The sequence below is a fragment of the Camelina sativa genome, chromosome 2 (assembly GCF_000633955.1).
Source record: "Camelina sativa cultivar DH55 chromosome 2, Cs, whole genome shotgun sequence".
Classification (NCBI taxonomy): domain Eukaryota; kingdom Viridiplantae; phylum Streptophyta; class Magnoliopsida; order Brassicales; family Brassicaceae; genus Camelina; species Camelina sativa.
Genome location: NC_025686.1, coordinates 8,593,497 through 8,616,359, shown reverse-complemented (window position 1 = coordinate 8,616,359; position 22,863 = coordinate 8,593,497). Strand labels below are relative to the sequence as shown.

The 22,863-nt window shown below is 39.4% G+C and overlaps 2 protein-coding genes and 1 long non-coding RNA gene across 5 annotated transcripts in view; 1 reads left to right on the top strand and 2 right to left on the bottom strand.

The window, feature by feature from the left end:
• Window positions 2,410-5,052, bottom strand: LOC104720283 (L-ascorbate peroxidase S, chloroplastic/mitochondrial). Its single transcript, XM_010438216.1, has 12 exons — window positions 4,715-5,052; window positions 4,473-4,619; window positions 4,238-4,358; window positions 4,046-4,146; window positions 3,884-3,971; window positions 3,714-3,781; window positions 3,544-3,630; window positions 3,360-3,434; window positions 3,186-3,263; window positions 2,987-3,091; window positions 2,823-2,861; window positions 2,410-2,716 (listed from the first exon to the last, which is right to left on the bottom strand). Exons 1-11 carry the CDS (start codon window positions 4,946-4,948, stop codon window positions 2,847-2,849), a joined length of 1,119 nt encoding a protein of 372 aa, XP_010436518.1. The 5' UTR covers window positions 4,949-5,052; the 3' UTR covers window positions 2,410-2,716; window positions 2,823-2,846.
• On the bottom strand, window positions 18,499-20,391 carry LOC104720270. 3 transcript variants are annotated; one of them, XR_756734.1, is made up of 5 exons: window positions 20,179-20,391; window positions 20,018-20,069; window positions 19,870-19,873; window positions 19,654-19,788; window positions 18,499-18,742 (listed from the first exon to the last, which is right to left on the bottom strand). It is a non-coding gene; the product is annotated as an uncharacterized LOC104720270 (long non-coding RNA). The 3 variants fall into 3 exon arrangements; XR_756732.1 differs by having other exon boundaries at window positions 19,654-19,873; XR_756733.1 differs by lacking the exon at window positions 19,870-19,873.
• Window positions 22,110-22,863, top strand: part of LOC109126514 (extensin-3-like) — a 5,557-nt gene continuing 4,803 nt past the window's right edge. The window contains exon 1 of the mRNA XM_019230142.1: window positions 22,110-22,858. Within this exon, the coding sequence (XP_019085687.1) occupies window positions 22,172-22,858 (687 nt within the window). The 5' untranslated portion in view covers window positions 22,110-22,171. The remainder of the gene's footprint in view (window positions 22,859-22,863) is intronic.

Below are 22,863 nucleotides of genomic sequence, written 5' to 3'. Positions count from 1 at the left end.
TAGGCGCCGTCTAGGCGCTAGGCGCTCAGTAGACGCCTAGATGACCGCCTAAACCGCTTAAAATTACATTAATTTAATTTTAATATTTATTTTTGATTTTTAACTATATAGATTTAAATTATTAAGTTTTATATTTGTATACGTAATTATAAATGTTTATATGTTGTTAACATAACTTAAATAAATGTATTTTTGTTAATTTTGTTTATAATTTATAATTTTTTTTATTTTTCTAACATATATTTGTACATAATTTTATATATATAATGTTTTATGTTGTAAACGCTTAAACCGCCTAAAAACCGTCTAGGCCCCGATTAAGCGTTTTAGGCGCTAGGCGTTGGGTCACCGCCCAGATACCGCCTAGCGCTTTCTTGAACACTGGTTTAAACTAATAAGGCTAAAGTGTTAGGTGTTTGGGAGTTATCTCAGGATTTTTATGGTTCTAAGCAATATTAAGTGTCAAGATTGAACAGTAACTAATGCCACTCGGTTTAGGTTCTCAACTACGAAACAAGAATGAACTAACAACATATTATCATAGAATGAAAGTCTAAAGTCTTCATATTTTGTTACTTAACCTTTGCATGCAACAACACATGTCAACCAGCAAGTAAAATGAGTTTGATATATTCACCAAACTCTGTAACTCAACTTATGCAGATCATGACGCGAGGTTTCGGTATAACACTAGTTCAGAGAAGTAGGATAACACGAGTAGCACTCCCGTTCTCTAGATCAGCATTTGGTTATCAATTCAAGCACATGCGTTAAGATGAAGATTTCCCAAAAAACTCTAATATGAAACCGAAAATAAAGATCAAACAACCTAATAGAAACGAACCATGAATTCCCATTGAATCACTCCATGAAACCCAACAAAGAAAACTACTCGCTCATGATACAAAGAAACGACATTGATATTATAAAGTATAGCATCAAAAACGATTCAATAAAAAAAGGAATTCAAAGGAAACTTTTCTAGTTGTCACAAAATTAAATTGTCTCCCAAAAAGCGATGAAAGTATGAAAGATATTAGAAAGAGTAGAGATTGGTGGTGTCGAAGGTGAACGGCGATAGCTTCCAAGAGGAGCTGAAAGAGGACGAGCTTCGACAGCTGTGAAGGAGTCTCTGGTCGTCTCTAGAGCTGCTGCTGGAGGCGGTTTCAATCACAAGAAGAGCCAATGAAATCTCAATAAAGGCACACTTCAAACCCTAGGGCTTAGAAGAGTATTTATAGGGTTTTGCTTGGCTTAGGGTTTTGAAAGGCAAAAGCGTCTTTTCTTCTTATTTGCATGACAAAGGGCGGCGAAGGAAGTTGCTGGACCGTCGTGAAGGCTTGGACCGGACCGCTGTGATGGTTGCTAGTCGGGCCTTTAGCTAAAGCCTATCAGCTACATGTTTGTCTTCTCGTCGGTCTGTGACACGTCTCGGTAAATCTGGCATATCTTCCAAATGGCTGAACATAATAACTTGCTTCCACTTCGAGGAGAAAAATGACTCTTCCAGCTTTCCGTAAACACCAGGGACGCTAATATGAGTTGGGGAAATTATTCAAAATAGTTCGTACTGTAAAACTCTGAATCTTTCCTGAAATATGTTTTCTTTGTATTTTGGTCCTTTTTGCTATAGAAGGAAGGCTCCCAAATTTTTATTCCGAAATAAAAGTATTTTTTTTAAAAATGATTGTCAAAGTTTTTTCTCTTGTCTTTAGTATGTAACCTTAATAAATTGTTTTACATCTATTTTTATAGAATATATTTACCCAAATATGAAAAAGAATTTACCTAAACCTATAACAATATTCCAATATGAAAAATAATTTACACACTTTTATAAAAATAAACGCTATGGTTGTGGCATTAAATATTAAGAGATTTAAAGGAAACGATGTATAAATACTTTTAAATTCAGTTGATTATTTCAAATACTTTTAAATAAATGGATTTTGATTGATTATTGATTTAATAGTTGATCGATTTGTAAATCTGTACAGAATTTGAAATCCTTATTGATTATGAAAATCAAAATAAATAGATTTAGAAATACCATGTTTTATCCTTAGATTTTAAATCCTTCTATTTTAATCAATAACACATGATTTTGATCATTATTTTAAAATCAATGATTGAATTACACATGATTTTTGTTTAGATTTCTAAATCTATTCAACTCCATGAACCAATAACCCTATCTATAGTCACCAGAATTCATAGTTAATTAGTTTTTATTTAGTTTAATTTTGATTAAGTACTTTATTTAAAGTTCAGTTAGGCTACTTGAATATTTTGTATAGAAAAAGACACGATTGGAATTGGTGAATGTGATATAGGCCCTTTTCCCCTTCGATTAGTGTTTAGTTTAAATACTTAAATAGTTAAATCTATACCATGAGTGATTGAACCAAAAAAAAAAACCTATAACATGAGTATTTTATTCAGTGCCAGAACAAAACTTGCAAGGATTTTGGATAATCGCTACCGCAATTTCTTACAAGGAAAACATCAGAAAGCCCGAAACCATTATGACAATTGAACCCTGAAATGAAAACGATCAAAATACTTTTGGCTAAACAAAATCAACCAAAAGATATCTGCAAAACTAAAAGTTCTCCGACAAATTTCTCACATGTTGCTTCTCAACATCACTTCCTCGGTTCGTTCCTATTCTTCTTTGACATTATTGAACTACGTTTCTCTAAAATCACAAGTCCAGCTTGAAAGAGGTAAAACCAGAGAGAGACAGAAAAAAACCTTGTGAACACTTGGAATTTTTGATCGATGACCACCGCAAAATAAATATTAAGAAGAAGATAGCTTACTGGACGAGCAAATTGGGTGCCCCATTAGATAACGATACCCTACACAAAAGATTCATACTGATCAGTTCTTATGCCCCTGCACTACTGTCTTTTAAGATTAATGTCTTTTAAGATCATCTTCATAATGATGGTGGTCTAATGATAGAAATATAAGGACTACAAACCTCAGGAGGGTTAAATTGTGCTCCAAGATTGCTGAGCTTCGCATGGGCTACAGCGTAATCCTTGAAGAATGCATCCTGATCTGCAGCATACTTCTCAGCATATACCTGCAATTGCAGTGCAAGTTCAGTTTTAAAGGCCAAGATTCGACAAGTTTCTTAGTATGGATATGTATGTTTTAACCTCAGTGTTTTATTCTACCTTGAAAGAAGAATCTTCAAAGATGGCAGCATCAGTGGGTAGGACAAGGAGATCCTCATCTCTCTTTTCCTTGATTTCCTGTTACAATAACTATATTAATAGACATTTAAAACGGGAAAAATCAAGACTTTCATAACAAAAGTGTGAAGAAAGAGTTAAATTCTGAAACGCAACCTTGAAGTAAGAATTGTCAAACTTCAGCCACTCGGGTGTCCATGACTGTCCTCCTGGTGCCCCAGGTCCCTCTTTCTATAATGCAAAGAATTACACATGTAAGAACTAAACATTCGAAATGTTCCGACTCCATTTACGTTTTGCAGTACCGTATCTGACAATACATTTAAGAACTGGATTATACCGTGTACTTCGTCTCTGGCTTCCCCCACCCACTACGTTCTGGCCTAGATCTTCCCAAGGTGTGAGCACCAGATAATGCAACAATGTCCTGCAGTCACAAAAGCCTTTTGATATAGATATTTTCTTTATTAATCTTTCATAAACTCACAAAAAAAATTCAACCGCAATCACCTTGTCATCTAGTCCCATTCTGTAAAAAACCTCTCTGAGATGATTAGCAGGTGAAGGAGGACCAGCATCTACAGAACAAACATATAGCATCTATAATTAGTAAATCTTAGATATACTGATGTAACTAACGAACATCCAGCAACGCCGTTAAATAAAGACACTATATATACCTGGGAGCCTTCCTTCTTCAGGACAATCCTCAGGACCAGAAGCATCAACTCTTCCATATTTCATAGGTATTTTAGGTCCTCCAGCTTCCTGAATATTCCGAAAACTTTATAGTAAATGTTTTCATAACCACTAGAACTAGGTTTCAGAATTATCAAAGTCACCTCAATAGCAGTAGCACTAGCCAATTGGAATAAGTCAGCATAAGTGATCCCAGAGTATTTTTCTTTGATATCCTTAATCAAGTTTAAAGCATTCACAAGACCTAATAATAAAAGCAACAAACAACGCTTATAAGCAAACAAACAAGTGTAAAAAGATGTTAACTAACGCATAGGGTATAAAGTGATATTTACCGGCATTAGCAGCATGCTTAAGCTCAATATCGAATCTGAGACTTCCATTAGCTCCACCTCTCTGTGGCCATTCCTTGATGTTCTTGTTGTATGTACCAGCATCATGCCACCCTAATCGAACCTTTGATTCAAACACAGCAAAAACATAAAAGATCAAAATCAATAAAACGTAGCAATTACTTAGGAATCAGAGAAGTTTTTTTTTTTTTTTTTTTTTTTTTTTTTTTAAACGCACCAAAATTGGATGGCAGAATTTGGTGTTGAGAAGCTCTTTGATGTCTTCTCTAGCATTCTTCAACTGATCAGGATCCGAAGAAGCTGAGCATTTCGTAGCGGCAGTGGAGTTGAAGCTCCGATTCACCGACGCAACTCGACTTCTCTTCTGAAATCCAACAGATATGAATCGAAATTAGGTCGTAAGATTATAGAATATGACAAAATCAGGCTACGATTTAGAAGAGAGAGAGTGAAGCATACCTGAGAGAAGGATGAAGAAGAGAGAAGTGGAGAAGAGACGAGAGATCTGGCGAATGAGAGAGAAGTAGAAGCGGAGAGAGTGAGTGTAGATCTGGAGGAGGAGGAGCGGAGGAGACGAGAAGCAGCTGTGGTAGTGCGGAGAGAAGAAGACATGGTTGTGGTGGATTTGGGAGGAGGAGAAAGGAGGAAGCTGCCGTTGTTGTTGTTGAGTGTGATAGACACACGCTCTGCCATTTTTTGGGGTATAATGGTAATTTTTGGTTTTTGGAAGAGTCGGCTGAGATTAGCGGCAATGGATACGGCCACGCCGTATAAGGGTTTTTGTGTTAATTAGGTTCACCAACCCACTAATGCACATTGTTTTATTTCTTCTTTATGAGTTAATTAGGTAGATGATTAGGAGAGCTATGAGACTTCAGTTTCCTCGGTTCTTTTGAGTTTTGAAAATATTGTCGAAACTAACTGCCACAAATTTCGGTTTGATTCCTCGCGTAATTTCACTTTTGAATTTGAAAACCGGAATTATGATTTTTTTTTGGGATATTAGGCATTTTAGTACGTTTTCAAAACATAATTTGAAAACTAGTACATGTACTATTTATAATTGAAAAAATAGTCAGGGTCCCACTTGTGAGATAGAATTGTGAGAGAGAAAGAGAAATGATGGAAAAATATATTTATTCAAATATTTTGGTAATATGTTTTAAAAAAAAAAATTCAAATATATAAAAATCTATATTTTTTTTTTTATAATTAATATGTATTTTGTTTGATGATTTTATTTGATAATGTTAAATATTTTTTTACAAATTTTGTATCCCTACACATAATTTAGTGTACGGATGTCGGTACACCTTATTAAATGTACAGATATCTACACACCTTATTAAGTGTACACATGTTTCTACACATTACTAAGTGTAAACATTACATCTATACACTTAATAATGTATAGAGACATCTGTACACTGAATAAGATATACAGATATCCGTATATTTAATAAAGTGTACAGACATCCGTACACTTAATAATGTATACAGTCCGTACACTTAATAATGTGTACAGACATCCGTACACTTAATAAAGTGTACGGGTAAAAAAGATGATAGAATATAATTAAAAATTATTAAACAAAATGCATATCAAATTATAAAGAAAAAAATATAGATTTTTTTTGTATCTGAAAAGTTTTCCAAAAAAAAATTATATTAACAATTATTTAAATAATTATCCTAATTTTTCAATCTCACAAATGGGTCTTATATAACTCTCCTATCTCACACACACTCACACACAAACACTCTCTCACCTATTTTGCCAATTATAAATAGTGTTTGTACTAAAACACTAATTAAGTTTCCAAAATGTACTAAAATGCCAACATACTTTTTTTTTTTTTTAATCCGATTTTGAGATAATTTTGGTTGATTTGGTTTCGTTTGTAAAACCGGTTTAATTGTGGTATTATATGGTTAAAAATAATATATATGTTTTGATGAACCGAAAAGTGAATCGAACTAACCGAAATTTTTGATTAATTTTTGAACTAACCGAAGTGTCAAATATTGTCGATCAGTTGATGATCCATAACCAAAACCTAACTGAACAACCACGGTTCGGTTCGGTTACTTATCCCAGCTCTAAGATAACATATAGAAGCTAAGACAATTAGACATTCAAAACTAAGATGATATCTTCCGCCCGAATGCAATTTTGACTATGCTTAATATGGAAACATAAACTGATTCACGAACCCGGTTAGAAGTATCACAATGTTCTATAAATATTATTTTTACCATTAAGGTCGAAGGAGAGCTAAAAGAAACGAAAAGAGTAGACGATCAAACTGAAGATAATCTTACGATCCAATGATCACCTCAATGGCATAAAAATCATCTCCCACTAATATCCCAAGAAAGAGAGATGGCCTATAGCGATTGCCCGATCGTTGGCTCTTCATATTAATATTGATGTTGTTGCTTTTCAACTCCACCTTAGAAGCTAATCCATTTTGTTGATATCAGAAACAACAACTAGAAGTTTGATTTAAAGAAATAAGATCTGGGCAGACTTTCGGTACAAACCAATAAGAACTAAAAAGAACAAGCGAATTGGATTTTGTCTATTGATTTTTTGTGTTTGTTGGTGTTCGGTTTCGATGGTCATGGGCCCAAAGAAAGGCTCGTGAGAAACCAGAAGCCATATTAGTAAGTGGGCCGGGCACGGGCCCATGAAGGTATTTCGGCTGGTTGGTGAGGTCAATCCGACGATGAGGTCCGGAGGTCGCGGTCAAGATCATAGGCGGGAATATAGGAGGATATCGAGGAGGAGTTGTGCTGGGTTCTAGTTTAAAAATTCGGCACTTGTAAACGAAAAGGGCATACAATTATTCACGATTGAACACAGAAAATCAATAGACAAAATCCAGTTCGCTTGTTCTTCTTAGTTCTTATTGATTTGTACTGAAAGTCTGCCCAGATCTTATTTCTTTAAATCAAACTTCTAGTTGTTGTTTCTAATATCAACAATTTGGCGCCGCCTGTGGGGACTTAGGTCTTTTTATCCTTAAAAATCGACTACTTTGAAGAAATCAAGGTGAAATGGATCCATCCACAGCTAGTACGATCATGCCGGAAACCGCTTCACCAGCGACAAACCACAGGTCAATCCCCAACAGTGCTCCTTCTCAGGGTGTGCATGTTCCAGCCCAGTCCGATCACGAGGTCTCAAATCCAGTCAGACCCGGGACAGGCTAGTCGCTCGACGATGATCACACACCAAACAAGAACATCTCGGGCGGCTCGGATCTCACACATCACAGATCCGTTTCAGCTCAGGATCTCGGTAGCACAAACCCAGGGGTCGCCGCCGGGATTACTCCCACGATCCCCGTGATCCCAACGGGAAACAGAAATCAGTCCCGGGTGTGGACTCGTTCAGAGAATAACGGAACGAATCGACCCGGACAGCGCCAAGTGATATATCATGGTTTTTAGGTGTTTTTAGCCATGATATAAGTCTTATCTATAGAGTCTTTTTGGTGTTTTTAGAGTCTTTTTGAGTCTTTATAGGATTTAGCATGGATGGGAGCTTAATGGAGCTAAATAGGAGGATTTGGAGCATAATCAAGCATTGAGGCAGTTGGGAGACGAATTTAGATGATGCATCGATCGATGCATTGATAGTGTCGATCGATGCAGAGCCAAAAGAAGAAATTGGAAGTTTTCCCACAAGTTTTTGAAGATTTACAAAGTTGCCCCAAAGTCTTCCATATTTGCATCATTGGTCCCTGGACGTGTTTAGGAATATAAATAGGATTTTTATGGTCATTGTTTAGACCTAAGCTCTATTTTTCCCTGCAACTTTTGAGAACAAAACCCTGAGAGATTTTTAGAGAGTTTTTGGAGAGAAGAATCAAGACTCCTTCAGAGAAGATTCAGAACTCCTTTTCTTCTCCCTTTAATCTCTTAATGCTATCTATTTTATTCATGATTTGTGTTCTTACAATTATGTCTGAGTAGATCTGCTTATTAGGTTTAGGGTTTCTCATTAGGAATTTCATGGATTATTAGATCTGTTAATCTAGGATTCATTATCTTTCTTGTTCTTCACCATAGGTTGTTCTTAATGCTAGATCTTTGATTAGTCATCTGCATTTAGATCTTAGGATTATTGATTGATATGAGAATATAATTGATTTTCCTGATAAAACATTTGGTGAGCAAAATTACTTCTTGCAAAGAGATTTGATTTAGTAATTTTGTGAACTTATCTAAACTTGATTTTATTGCTGATTTTTAACTTGAATTTTGCAAAGAGATTTGGATTTTTTGGTTTTAAATTTAGATAATATTTGCAGTGAGAACTGATTTATTTTATAATTGTGTTTAGAGTTCAAGAACGGTGTTTAATTGTTGAATCCTGCTTACTTAATTAATTGATATGATTTTCCATGATTTCCTGAGAATTTCCCTAGGCCTAGCGTTTATTCCTATTGATTAACAACACTTTTATTTTCTGTTTTGCATTGCTATTTAAATTACAATTTTGGTTTAGCATAATTAAAAGAATAATAAGTCTATTGTGTGAATCTAGAGTTCTTGTGGATTCGATCCCTAAGTACTACAATTGATCTCTTAATTTGAGAGAGTAGTTCATGGTTAAATTTGAGCATATCACCAAGCGCCGATGTCCTCCTCCGGGATTCCCAGCGGGAACGATCTTTCTGAGATTCAAGGAATGCTCGCCGTCTTGATCGACAAGACTCAAAGCCAAGATGCGACAAATCGGGCCCTCATGAACAGGATCGAACGACACGAGCAAGAACTCGTGTCTCACGCAAATCTCGACCTCAATCGGGGCACCACTTACCCTTCGGGGATAGTTTTAATCAATCCCATGGAGAGAGCGCTTCCTCGGAAACGTCTCGATTTCGAGACAGTCCACATCACCCCACCCGGGATCAGAACGTTTCCCGTGTTTGCGCCCTCGGAGAATAACGGAGCTCCAAGCTCGTCAGCCCTAAATGGTAACGCGAGCTCACGGCCTGATGAGCATCCCTCAACCGGATACGTCGGATCAGCCGAGCACGCCATCGGCACCCTAGGAGCTCCCGAGAATTCCTCAGCAAGTTTGAATCCGGCTCAGACCGAAGAATTCAGGGGCGGGGCACCACTGGCAATGTCGATCGGCAGTCTCGGTCTCCCCGGATCTCCAAGGAGCGACACAATCAGTGCTCAGTTCCTCACCGAATACATAAATAAAGCAAGCGCCGAGATGGCTCAAATCCGCTCCAAAGTGCATTTAGCCACAAGCGCAGCCCCGGACATTGATCATGTCATCGCCGAAACAAGACGCACCCCATTCACTGACCGAATAGCGAAAGGTTGCCTTCGTGACGTGGGTAAGCTTCGTCTGCCCGAATATGCAGGTGCGTCGGATCCTGGAGCACACCTCCAATCTTTCAGACTTGCAATAACCAAAGCTTACCTCACCGATGATGAGTGTGAGGCCGGTTACTGCCGCTATTTTGCCGAGAATCTAGTAGGACCGGCATTAGAGGGGTTCGCTTTTTTGGAATCTAATTCCATTGACAGTTTCGACCAGCTCGCCTCAGCATTCTTGAAACAATATTCGGTCTTCTTCCAAGCTAAGGTGACCGAATCAGACCTTTGGCTTCTAGTCCAAGGAAAAGATGAGTCGCTCCGCGAGTACATCACTCGCTTGAAGTCAACCAAGACCAGGATAGCCAAATTGAACGACGAGGTCGCCCTAGCGGCCCTTCGGCATGGCCTATGGTATACTTCGAAATTCCGAGAAGAGCTCACCGTCCGACAACCACTGTCACTTTATGATGCGCTCCACAGGTCAATTAATTTTGCCCGAGCCGAAGAAGAGCAAGCCGCTATGGCCGAGATCCATAAGTCGGCAAAGGCACCGTTCAACCCTTCCAAAAAGACTCTCTGTAAGGAACCATTCGAGTCTGGTGTACATGCTTTTGCGGTTGATTCTGCGCCGAGGACCAAGAACCTGAACTTTGACCCCGAGAAGTTCTGTAAGTACTACAAAATACGTGGTCACTCAACTGAAGAGTGCAGAACGGTGGGGTGCCTCCTCGCACGAAACCATGAAGCATGAGAGCTCAGTGAAATTGACCTCGAAAAAAAGGGAGAAAAAGTGAGAGAAGCCAATGCAAACACCAAGGAAGCCACCGCGAAGCGTGAAAGAACCGATGAGGCCGAGATAAACCGCACAACAACGCTCTAATAGTGAGATTAGATGTCAGAGGATGCGAGCTCTCTCGAATAATGATTGATACTGGGAGCTCAGTCGATCTCTTATTTTACAACGCTTTTAAACGGATGGGCTACCCCGACTCCAAGCTGAAAGGAGCCAAAACTCCACTCACCAGGTTCGCCGGCGATACAACCTTAGGCAAGGGCACCATTACACTTATAGTAGAAGCCCGGGGGGTACGGCGCCTCGTTGACTTTGTGGTCGTCGACCGTCCCGTGCCCTTCAACACCATTCTCGGCAGACCTTGGTTGTACGGAATGAAGGCGGTCCCATCGACGTACCACCAATGCGTTAAGTTCCCATCTCGGGGCGGGATCACAACCATCTATGGTAGTCAACACACCTCAAGACAATGTTATAGAGGCGGCTACGACTTAATTAAGCAGTCCGCTCAATAGCAATTAATGAACGCTGACGAATTTGAAACTCGTCAACTTGTCAGCTCGTTAGTCGCAAAGACCCCACCTCGCCTGACCCATAATGACCAAGGTCGACCAAGTCTCGATTATGGAAGGACATCCGGAACGATGTGTTGGGATCGGGGCCGATCTTAAAACCAATACAAGAAAGGACTTGATCCAATTCTTGGGTCAGAACCACGACACCTTTGCTTGGTCGTCTTCGGACATGAAGGGAATCGACATTAGTGTTACGTCTCATCAGCTTAACGTCGATCTCACCTACAAACTGATAAAACAAAAGTGTCGCAAGCTCAGTCCCAAAAGGGCGAAAGCAGTAAACGATGAGGTGGACCGACTGCTGAAGATGGGGTCTATCCGCGAGGTCCAGTACGCCGAATGGTTAGCCAACCCCGTAGTAGTCTAAACTTCAAAGACCTTAACAAAGCTTCTCCGAAGGACAACTACCCTCTTCCTTATATCAACCGACTGGTCGAAGCAACCGCCGGTCACGAGGTTCTGTCCTTTATGGACGCCTTCTCAGGGTATAATCAGATTCTGATGGATCCCGCCGACCAAGAAAAAACCACTTTTATTACAGATCGAGGCACTTACTGCTACAAAGTAATGCCTTTCGGACTTAAAAACGCCGGAGCAACCTACCTAATGTTAGTCAACAAGATGTTCGCCGAACACCTTGGGAAGACCATGGAGGTGTATATTGATGATATGCTCGTCAAGTCAATGCGTGAACAGGATCACGTCTCCCAGCTCAAAGAATGTTTCAAAATACTGAACCAATACAGGATGAAGCTCAACCCGACCAAATGCACGTTCGGCGTCGCATCCGGCGAATTCCTGAGGTATCTGGTCACGAAACCCGGGATCAAAGCGAATCCAAAACAAATCGCGACCTTCCTCGAGATGCCTTCGCCAAAGACAACTCGGGAGGTACAAAGACTCACAGGGCGGATAGCCGCCCTACACCAATTTATCGCGCGATCTACGAACCGTTGCCTCCCATTTTACCAGTTGCTGAAAGGTAACTGAAAATTTGAATGGGATGACAAGTGTGAGGAAGCATTCCAAGAACTGAAAAAGTACCTCACCGAACCCCCCGTCCTGTCGAAACCAGCGGATGGGGAGCACTTTTTCCTCTACATTGCCGTCTCCGACTCCGCAGTAAGCGGGGTACTGGTGCGGAAACACGAGGGAGAGCATAAACCAATTTACTACGTTAGCAAAACCCGTGTTCTTGCTGAAACGCGGTACCCCGCCATGGAAAAACTAGCCCTAGCGGTCGTGATGTCGGCCCGCAAGCTACGCCCCTATTTCCAATCACACACGATCGTGGTGATGACGTCTCAGCCCATTCGAACGATCCTCCACAGTCCCAGCCAATCCGGCAGACTAGCCAAATGGGCTATCGAACTCAGCGAATACGATATCGAGTACCGACCTCGGACCTACTATAGCACAGGTCCTTGCTGACTTCGTAATCAAACTTGCCGCAACTAACGATTGCACCGAAAACCGCTCCAAGAGGTGGTCGCTGTATGCGGATGGAGCATCATCCAGGCAGGGTTACGGGATCGGAATCCGACTCGTATCCCCGACCAACGAAATCATGGAACAATCCTTCCGTCTCGGGTTTGTGGCCTCAAACAATTAGGCCGAGTATGAAGCCCTAATAGCCAGACTCCGGTTGGCATTAGGTGTAGGAGTGAAAGAGCTTGCTGCATTCAGTGACTCGCAGCTCGTCACCAGTCAGTATCACGGAAACTACGACACAAATTGTGAACGAATGGACGCTTACTTCTGAATCGTTTGGTTGATGGCAGAGCAATTATCATCATTCAAACTCACCAAAATTCCTCGGGGAGAGAGCTCAGCCGCGGACACCCTTGCCGCGCTGGCCTCCACCTCTGACCCCTTGGTCAAACGAGTCATACCCGTCGAAGGCATAGATGAACCTAGCATCACTATCCCCGTTAAAGCTCAAAGCATCCACCAAGTCAAGGTCGGAACCGGCCCTCACAGGGAAGGACCCGAACAGGCACCTGACTAGGATGACGAGTTCTTAGATGAGCTTATCTCCGGAGACGAGCAGGAAACAGAACCGGAAACGGATTAGCGGATCCTGATTCACGATTATATCGTGAACGGAACCACCCCCAAGGACCAATGGTAACTGCGTAAGCTCAAGGCTCAAAGCGCAAGGTTTTGCATCATCGGCAAAGAGCTGTATAAGCGGTGCATCTCCGGACCTTACCTCAGGTGCGTACACGGGAATGAAACCTTCAACATCATGAAAGAGGCTCATGAGGGCCCTTGTGGGAATCATTTCGGAGGGCGATCACTTGCCCTTAGAATAAAACGGCAGGGATATTCTGGCCAACCATGCTCGCGGACTGCGATGAACACGCCAAAAAATGTGACCCGTGCCAACGTCATGCACCCTTGATCAACCAGCCCGCTGAGCTGATGAGCTCGGTCTCCGCTCCTTACCCCTTCATGCGATGGTCAATGGACGCTATTGGACCTCTCGAGCAGTCGGGAAAGCGGCGTGTTACTAACCTATTGGTTGAACCGATTACTTCACTAGATGTATCTAGGCCGAATCCTACCAATCCATCAAGTTGGAGCACGTGAAGGATTTCCTCTAGAAAAACGTGGTATGCCGACACGGAATCCCCTACAAAATCGTAACTAACAACGGAACAAACCTGGTGTCCTCCGTGGTTCAAATTTTTTGCGACGACTGGGGTATACGGTTAACGCCATCTACTCCCCGGTATTCCCAAGGAAACGGGCAGGCCAAGGCCGCCAACAAATTAATCTTGCACAGCCTCAAGCGCCGTCTCACCACCGCAAAGTCAGGTTGGGATGCTCAGCACCCCGGAGTACTTTGGGCCACTCTAACTACACCACGTGGTAGCACAGGCAAACCGCTTTCTCCATAGTCTATGGGATCGAAGCCGTCATACTGGCAGAAGGTACCGTGGGCAGTATCCGCCGAGTTGTCTCCCCCGAAAACGAGGAGACGAACAGCGAAGCACTACGTGACAACCTCGCCATCATCAACGAGAAAAGAGAACAAGCCTAAGTGCGAGTTCAAAACTACCAAAATGCCATTGCCCGCTTCTATAACTCGAAGATCCGGCCTCGACGTTTCGTCATCGGGGATCGAGTGCTCCGTAAGATGTTTGATCACATAAAGGAGAAGAATGTTGGGAAAATGGGAACCAAATGGGAAGGATCCTTCCGTATCACCGAAGTCATCCGTAACGGCGTATATCGCCTCGAAGACAAGAGCAACGGAAAAGCCGAGCTCAGACCATGGAACGTCATGAACCTCAAGAAATAGTTCTAGTAAGTATCGATAATAACCAAACTACGATCTTGCTTGATCCCTTTACGGGGTACGTAGGCAGCTCGATCCCCCGAGCGCAGCCACCTCTTCAATGTAATTTTTCGCGTTTATGATCAGCCCATTACCTCAACGTTTAATAACTCTTGCCAATCACAAGATTAATAAAGACAGTTCAAAAACAAAACAGAAAAACAACAAGAACGCCCTCATGCACCACATGCGGCGTTGAAACAACCTCGCTACCCAACCTAGGTCAATTCTAACCCCTCGAACACCTCCTTGTCAATAACGAATCTAACTCAACTTCACCAAAACAAACAGCGCCCTGCTGCTCCTCAACCTCACGCGGAAATAAAGGCTATCCCACTACTCAACTCGGAGCGCTTTAGAGTTCAAGTTCGGGTTCTTGGTCCTCGGCGCAGAATCAACCGCGAAAGCATGTAGACCAGACTCGAATGGTTCCTTCCGGAAAGTCTTTTTGGAAGGGTTGAACGGTGCCTTTCCCAACTTATGGATCTTGGCCATAGCGGCTTGCTCTTCTTCGGCTCGGGCAAAATTAATTGACCTGTGGAGCGCATCATCAAGCGACGGTGGTTGTCAGATGGTGAGCTCTTCTCGGAATTTCGAAGTATACCATAGGCCATGCCGAAGGGCCGCTAGGGCGACCTCGTCGTTCAAATTGGCTATCCTGGCCTTGGTTGACTTGAAGCGAGTGATGTACTCGCGGAGCGATTCATCTTTTCCTTGGACTAGAAGCCAAAGGTCTGATTTGGTCACCTTAGCTTGGAAGAAGACCGAATATTGTTTCAAGAATGCTGAGGCGAGCTGGTCGAAACTGTCAATGGAATTAGATTCCAAAGAAGCGAACCACTCTAATGCCGGTCCTACTAGATTCTCGGCGAAATAGCGGCAGTAACCGGCCTCACACTCATCATCGGTGAGGTAAGCTTTGGTTATTGCAAGTCTAAAAGCTCGGAGGTGTGCTCCGGGATCCGACGCACCTACGTATTCGGGCAGACGAAGCTTACCCACGTCACGAAGCCGAACGTTCGTTATCCGGTCAGTGAAAGGGGTGCACCTTGTTTCGGCAATGACAAGATCGATGTCCGGGGCTGCGCTTGTGGCTAAATGCACTTTGGAGCGGATTTGAGCCATCTCGGCGCTTGCTTTATTTATGTATTCGGTGAGGAACTGAGCGCTGATTGCGTCACTCCTTGGAGGTCTGGGGAGACCGAGACCGCCGATCGACATCGCCCGTGGTGCCTCGCCCCCAAATTCTTCGGTCAAAGCCGGATTCAATCTTGCTGAGGAGTTCTCGGAAGCTCCTGGGGTACCGATGGCGTGCACGGCTGATCCGATGTATCCGGTTGAGGGATGCTCATCAGGTCGTGAGCTCGCATTACCATTTAGGGCTGACAAGCTTGGAGCTCCTTTATTCTCCGAGGGCGCGAACACGGGTAACATTCTGATCCCGGGTGGGGTGACGTGGACTGTCTCGAAATCGAGACGTGTCCGAGTAAGCGCTCTTTCCTTGGGATCGGTTAAATATATCCCCGAAGGGTAATTGGGGCCCAGATTGAGGTCGAGATTTGCGCGAGACGCGAGTTCTTGCTCGTGTTGTTCGATCCTGTTCATGAGGGCCCGATTTGTTGCATCTTGGCTTTGAGTCTTGTCAATCAAGACGGCAAGCATTCCTCGAATCTCAGAAAGATCGTTCCCGCTGGGAATCCTGGAGGAGGACATCGGTGCTTGGCACTGTCCGGGTCGGTTCGTTCCGTTATTCTCTGAACGAGTCCACACCCGAGACTGATTTCTGTTTCCCATTGGGATCACGGGAATCGTGGGAGTAATCCCGGCGGGGACCCCTGGGTTCGTGCTACCGAGATCCTGAGCTGAAACGGATCTGTGATGTGTGAGATCCGAGCCGCCCGAGATGTTCTCATTCAGTGTGTGATCGTCGTCGAGCGACTAGCCTGTTCCGGGTCTGACTAGATTTGAGACCTCGTGATCGGACTGGTCTGGAACATGCGTACCCTGAGAAGGAGCACTGTTGGGGATTGACCCGTTGTTTGTCGTTGGTGAAGCGGTTTCCGACATGATCGTACTAGTTGTGGATGGATCCATTTCGCCTTGATTTCTTCAAAGTAATCGATTTTTGAGGATAGAAAGACCTAAGTCCCCACAGGCGGCGCTAAATTGTTGATATCAGAAACAACAACTAGAAGTTTGATTTAAAGAAATAAGATCTGAGCAAACTTTCGGTACAAATCAATAAGAACTAAGAAGAACAAGCGAACTGGATTTTGTCTATTGATTTTCTGTGTTCAATCGTAAATAATTGTATGCCCTTTTCGTTTACAAGTGCCGAATATTTAAACTAGAACCCAGCACAACGCCTCCTCGATATCCTCCTATATTCCCGCCTATGATCTTGACCGCGACTTCCAGACCTCATCGTCGGATTGACCTCACCAAACAGCCGAAATCCCTTCACGAGCCCTTGCTTGGCCCACTTACTGATATGACTTCCGGTTTCTCACGGGCCTTTTTTTGGGCCCACGACCAGCGAAACCCAACACCAACACATTTCTACGATAATCTTTACTAAACGGTCGATTAGACAGACATTAGGTTACTTTTCAACATAGCATAATAGACTAAAATTATTTCTCCGGTAGTTCAAAGAAAGAAGAAAAAAAAAAGACTAAAACTATTTTTCCTTCTGTTAGATTGTGTTTCTTTTTTTGTTAACTCAACTAGGATTTACCAGTGGTACACCACGGGACAAATATTATTTTATATTTTTATTTATAAATTTTATGATTTTGTGTTATATAATGTTTGATTTCTTTGTTTTTTATATAGATGTTGCGGTGTTATAGATTCTGATTTATTTACAATAAAGAGTTGTAATTGTTATTGAATGTATATGTTTTAGATTTGAAAGAACTATAAGTACTATATGTGTATTTTTAGTATAATAAATTTTAGATTTACTAAAATAATGTATGAGTAAAATACATTTATATCTGTTAATATATTGATATTTGTAAGACTTAATACAAGTCATTACCCAAATTATGTGAGTTAAATTTATTGTAAATGTTGATGGTATTAACAAAATAAGTAATGACGATTTAACCAATGCTTTATGATATTAACCCGTTACATCAAATAACCATGTTTTATGAAAGTTTAAATTTTCTATATGTATATATATTCGATTTTGTTACAAAGGAAAACTGACTAAAAAAACGAAGAAGACAATATATAGTAAAAGTTAAAATAAAATAACTCAAAGATATAGAATTTATACAAAATTGATTCATAATTTCGTTAGCAGCATGAAAATATCAAAGATCTATTCAATAAATATCTCCCACAAGGTAGACGACAATCTCTATCTCTCGTTACTATACCAAAAAGTATTAAAGTCTATTAAACTTACAGTTTGTTCAAAAAAAACAGTCTATCAAAAACACTTTTAATCTTTTAATATTAAAGCTTGGATTGTTGTTCAAATCTAGCATTTGCATCTCCCATTATTAACGATTTGGCCAAGCACATCTACAAAAAAGAAACAAAATTATTTAGTTTATAGTATAGCAAAAATAATAATTTATATGTATATTACCATTGTAGATGCCAATATAATTAGTGTACAAAAATCTTACCATTGGACATTTTGGGTCTCTCTATTCACACGTTATTTATAGATTTTTTTGGTGATGATAGAATTTGGTGTGATATCGAATTGAGCATTCAGTATGTAGATAAAGAATATCCCATTAAAGTGTCGTGTAGGTGTACTAATTAGTTTCTATTACTGTATTTTAGCAATTTTATGAATATTCAATAGAGAATAAATATATATTATTTTGATTTAATGACATTATGTTAGCACTAAATCGTCATTTTTTTTCTTCCTTCTTTATATAAACCATACCATAACCGGATTTATCGCTCAGAAACGATATAATTGTTATATGGTTTTGTGGATTCCGATTGAATACCATGAAAATCATGAATTCATATCTTCCCTTATTTATAAAAGGCACATTCCTTATTTATAGGACGCACGTTAATTCTTATATACTATTAACAATTTCCCTTATTTATAGGACGATTTTAAAGTTTACATTTAATGTGAATTTTTCATTGCATCTATATATACATTTTTCAGAAACATTTTTGAAATAATTCCTCAAGTTCTAACTTATTTCCAACACTGCCACTGTCTTTATTAGTAAAAATGGAAATTTGGGCTCCACGATTACAATCCGAAAATATTTTCAAAACAATCGTTTGGACTAGCCCAAGCCCATCCTTTATAAAATTACATAACCCATAAATATAAAGTTGACAATTGTTTATCTTCAACAATTTAATACACAGATTTTTATTCTCTTCCACTATGTTCTTCTCCGAGATTTCTGTTTAAACTGCTTGATTTACAAAATCTGTTATCAACAATTACACAATATCTAAATCAATCAACCTAAATAGAATTAAATTTTAGAATATAACATATCCCATAAAGATACCATAAAAAAACAAAACACATAATTATCTCCCTAATTACTCGCTTCATCATATCTTTTTGATATCTTAACAAATGTGTTATATGACCTAATCTGTTTCCCTATAAATAATAGTCACCTAAAACGAAGATTATGGGACTAGCTAATCACATTGTCGAAGCTAGAGTAATAACAGGTGACAGAAGTGGTGAGATAGTTTTAATCCCTAAGATAAATCTAACACCTTCAGATACTAAACTCCCATTCAAGATGCGTAGAAGACAGTTTCCACTATTTGTTGCATTTGCTATGACCATCAATAAGAGTCAGGGACAGTCTCTAGAGAAAGTAGGACTTTACTTGCCTAAACGTGTGTTCTCTCATGGCCAACTTTATGTGGCATTGTCTAGGATGACATCAAAAAAAGGTTTGAGAATACTAATACTAAACAAAGAGGGAAAGATTCAGAAGCAGACAACTAATGTTGTTTTCAAGGAGGTTTTCCAAAACATACACTGAGTCATCTACTTCTTCGAAGATAAACTTTACATATCTTATATTAGTAGCTATAACATTTATTCGTTGGAAACACAAAGAACAATAGTTTTCATATAATTGTGATTCTTTTTATAAATGCAGGTGCCTCATTATCAATAAGGCCACTGATTCGAGACTCATGAAGGAAGCATATCAGAACTGATTGTTAGGACTGATATAAAACAATATTTTGCTTTTTTTTTTTTGTTTCTAGACACAGATTCAACCGGCAGTTTACTTTCATTATCATAAATTATTAAACACAATCATTATTATTTTTGATTGAGACACAATTTTTACAATAGAGATATTACCTTAGTGATCCATTGTAGAAGAAATTTTTCCCTACTTGCAAGGAAAAAGAAATCCAAAACTATATGGTAAGTTTTAGGCCAAACTTCAATCCAATTGTTGTCTCTAGACTTCCTCTTATTGAAAGTAATTTAACCCTGACCAGGTAAAATAAAAGATTAGAGTTTTTGGATAGATAAGTCATAGGTATTTACAAATAAAGAAATGGGTATCATTACTTATCTTTGGTTAAGTGTTCGTCATTTGAGTTCATGATTTTTTCAAAAAGCACAAAATTATGAGAAACATTAACTTCAATATAAATCTAAACATTAGAAGATGTAAACAACAACAAAAAAAAACACGGATTTAGATTCAGATTCTAACCTTTTAAAGAATACCCATATTCTTCTATAGATTTTCAAGCTCTACTAAAACGCTGGAATCAGACATAAAAGAACAAGTCAAGCAGGAATCTTTACAGTTTCTGAGCTATAATCAGAAATAGAAAGAATATATCGGAATCTAAACAGTATTTAGAAGATTACCTCACTTATTAATTGAAGACGACATCGGGAACTCCATTAAGACAGATTGATGATGGATCTTACTCTGGGTTTTACAATTCAAAAATAGAGGTTGTCTGATCCATCGTCGACTGAATCTGATCTCTGTTGTCGAATCAACTTTTGCTCTCGAGACAACCTTCTTTTTTTTTTACGTTTTTCTGTTGTTGTTTTTTTTGTTTTTTTTTTGCCACCGTAAATTGTTTTGGTGAAGCAAAAAATAAATAACAATAGGCCTGGACATTACTAAAACCCATCAACGTTAATTTTTTGGATTCAATTTTCCTGGTCCATTAGTATTTTCGATTTAAGTCTTCTTTACTAAATGAAAAAATGTACATTTCAACAAATATTGCAAAATCTAACAGATATTTATATGAACAAAAAAAAACTATTGCCCACACAAAAATATGGATGTCAAATTATGGTAAACTCATCTAATTATTTAAAACAATAGTATTTAAATTATATTTAAACTACATTGTAAATACAAATACAAAGAAACAAAAAAAAAGACTAATAGTTTATCCAATAGAATTATACATATGCTAAATAATGATATTTTCAATTATTAACCCGCGGTCACAAAATCAATACATACAATATAAATTAGACAGTATATTAGACTTTATAAATTTAAAAACTTTAAAAATATAAAATTAATTATTTACATATATAGACAAATAAATTAGTCATTTATTTTATGTGTACCTAAACTAAAAAATAGCCCCACGGTGTACCGCGGATGTCTATCTAGTTGCTTTACAAAAAAAGAATATGGTAACAAAAGAGAATATTAAAAAAGATCCGAAAATATAATTCGGGTTATATATTCCGATTTTGACCCGATCCGTAAAGAATGTATAGAGAGGATCCGATTAGTCTAATCGGTTTAGATTTAAAACAACTCGACCCGAATAAAAGGAAAAATAGTGACACAAATTTGTACTCCAGTTAAGATAGATGATTCATTACAACTTGACCTTCAATATTTTTTTGGAGAACATATCTTTTTCAATCCTCTAATAAAATTTCTTAATCGTATAGTTTTAAATGAAAGGTCGCATTCGAGGAACGGTCAAAGGGATGGATCCTTCACTAGACATATACATGAATATAGCTTTGTTTGCTCCCTAATGGTCAATTTTTCTATCCTACACAATGTGGCAGTTGAGCATGACTGACCCTCACAATGAACAATTTTCACCCAACTCCGTAGAAATTGACATGTCATGTATGATTGTTAATACAATTGCTTTCACAAATAATATTAGTATACTTTTTTTTGGTTCAAAGATGAATAAAGAATAAGAAAACAGAAAAAACTAAAGAAAAGGTCCATATAATGTACGATAGACATAAGATGATTGAAATACGAAGAGGACATAATAAAAAAACATATCAACGTTAGGGTAAGGTAATATTTTCAGTAAATATATATTTGAAAATGGGCAGTTGTATACACATATGACATAACGAAATAATATGTTAACGAAGTTATCAACATTTGGCAAATTAACTCAAAAGAAAAGCTGAAAATTATGATTCATGACAACATCCATATATAAATCTCCAAGATGCAATATAGAACTAGAGTTATACAAATTCAGTGATAGAGAATTCTGAATGAAATTTTCTTTTAAAAAATGACGTCGAATTAAAACTGACAAGTTCAAAGTCTAGATATTCAAATTTAAATTATGGTAAGAGGTTTACCAAAGACATATTCTTCTCGGCTTTTTCTTTACATTTAGACAAAATCAGCATAAACTAATTTGACTTATTAAACAATATAATTTCTCTAGTTAGACGCTTTCATAAACTTTTGTAAACAAATATTCTAGTTGTCGCAATGTGTGCTATATATAAACTACCTTCTTTAGATTACAATTCATTCAACAACTGATCGGTTTCGAAGTAAGAATCATACTAACAAAAGCTAAGTCTAGAACAAGAGCACACGAATTCAATCAACATGGCCAATCCTAGTAATTGGCCATCTCTTCTTATGTTGGTTCTGGCCTTGTACGCCATTGCTGCTCATACAAGTGCTCAGTACACATACTCTCCACCATCACCACCACCATACGTCTACAATTATCCATCACCACCTCCTCCTTACGTATATAACTCTCCACCATATACTCCATATGTTTACAAGTCTCCACCACCCCCACCTTACGTCTATAGCTCCCCACCACCTCCTCCATATGTTTACAAATCCCCACCACCACCTCCTTATGTCTACAGCTCCCCACCACCTCCTCCATATGTTTACAAGTCTCCACCACCCCCGCCTTACGTCTATAGCTCCCCACCACCTCCTCCATATGTTTACAAGTCCCCACCACCACCTCCTTATGTCTACAGCTCGCCACCACCTCTTCCATATGTTTACAAGTCTCCACCACCCCCGCCTTACGTCTATAGCTCTCCACCACCTCCTCCATATGTTTACAAGTCTCCACCACCACCTCCTTACGTATACAGCTCCCCACCACCTCCTCCATATGTTTACAAGTCTCCAATACCACCTCCTTACGTCTATAGCTCCCCACCACCTCCTCCATATGTTTACAAATCCCCACCACCACCTCCTTATGTCTACAGCTCGCCACCACCTCCTCCATATGTTTACAAGTCTCCACCACCCCCGCCTTACGTCTA